The sequence below is a fragment of the Echinops telfairi genome, unplaced genomic scaffold (assembly GCF_000313985.2).
Source record: "Echinops telfairi isolate 266 unplaced genomic scaffold, ASM31398v2 ScPeMD7_7422;HRSCAF=8460, whole genome shotgun sequence".
NCBI lineage: Eukaryota > Metazoa > Chordata > Mammalia > Afrosoricida > Tenrecidae > Echinops > Echinops telfairi.
Genome location: NW_022111322.1, coordinates 3,437,526 through 3,438,804, shown reverse-complemented (window position 1 = coordinate 3,438,804; position 1,279 = coordinate 3,437,526). Strand labels below are relative to the sequence as shown.

Genomic DNA, 1,279 nt, shown 5'->3' with positions numbered 1-1,279 from the left:
AAAAAATCACATTCTGGCAGGGACAAAACTCAGTTCTGTACTAAGATTCAATATACATTGATGGCAATTTTTTTTTAATGGCAATTTTTATTTTTGTAATTTTTAAACCACCAGTAATAGATATATCAAAGAAATCAAAAACTATCTCTTGGAAATCTTATATGTCAAAGCTACTGTGTTAGCATCACCATGGTTGCAATGGTGTGGGTAAGACACACAGCCTGACAGTCCCCATTTAGAATCCAGAAGATGGGGCAAGAATAGTAGAGACCGGATTGTAGAACGAGGCCAAGGGCAGTAAAGATGGGAGACTGTCCATGTACTGTGTAACCGGAGAGCCTGGCAGGTCTGGGGCTTGCTGACTAGATGGATGAGTCTGACTTGGATAAGAAATACAAAAATTTCCCTCCAAGATAGGGAATTTGGAATATTCTTCAAGGTCAGGTAGGATTCCAATAAGCAGGAGGGTGAAGTCTGTCTAGCCACGTGTTGTCAAAGTCATTTTCGGTTTTTAATTAACATGCGTAAAAGATTTGAATTCAGAAAGTAATAAAGTTTTTGTTAAACAAATAGAGTCTGGATTAAGAGATCATGCTTTAAGAAAAAGCATGCTTCTCTGAGTGGCAATGCTTTTTGTATTGAGCTCTATAATGCCTGAATTTTTAATTTCAGGAAAAACTTTTTTTGTTTTTATTTTTTACTTTCACAGTTATCAATATATATAACAACCAAAATATATTAAAATATATAAAATTTGCAATGTTTTTTAAATGTAACCAAATTGTCACATTCGTTCATGGATTTATAATAAATGTTATAATTAAATGTTATGAAAACATCGTGCTCGGCATTATAGGGTTCTCAATGATGTGCTGTACCACAAAACAAAAATACCCACACACACCCCAAACTTAAAGAAAACCTTACTTTTTATGGAAGGAAGTCCATAAATCACCTCCCCCCTTTAATAAGAAGAATTTTCCAAATCAAGGTAAGTTGCATATCTTTTCTAGACTCAGGTCCCAAACCATGTTAATCCATAATTCTGGAGAATCTCTTTCAAACTTATCTCACCCAGGATTATATTGGTGGCAGGAACTCGTACTTGATTAAAATGGATTTCAAAATGTCCTCCATGCAAATTATCTATAAAACAAGAAATAAAAACTGAGGCAGTGAATGTGTTGACAAATAATTGGTTACACAAAATGAATCTGGGTAAAAGCACACAAAAAAGGTAGGCTATAAAAGTCCCTACGTATCATGGACATCCCCATGC

General features: G+C 34.6%; 1 protein-coding gene across 2 annotated transcripts in view; it reads right to left on the bottom strand.

Moving 5' to 3' along the window:
* Positions 1-1,279, bottom strand: part of ACAD11 (acyl-CoA dehydrogenase family member 11) — a 114,121-nt gene that overhangs the window by 12,506 nt on the left and 100,336 nt on the right. For both annotated transcript variants that reach the window (XM_004715988.2, XM_045297797.1), the window contains exon 16: positions 1,075-1,146. In XM_004715988.2, the coding sequence (XP_004716045.1) occupies positions 1,075-1,146 (72 nt within the window). The remainder of the gene's footprint in view (positions 1-1,074; positions 1,147-1,279) is intronic.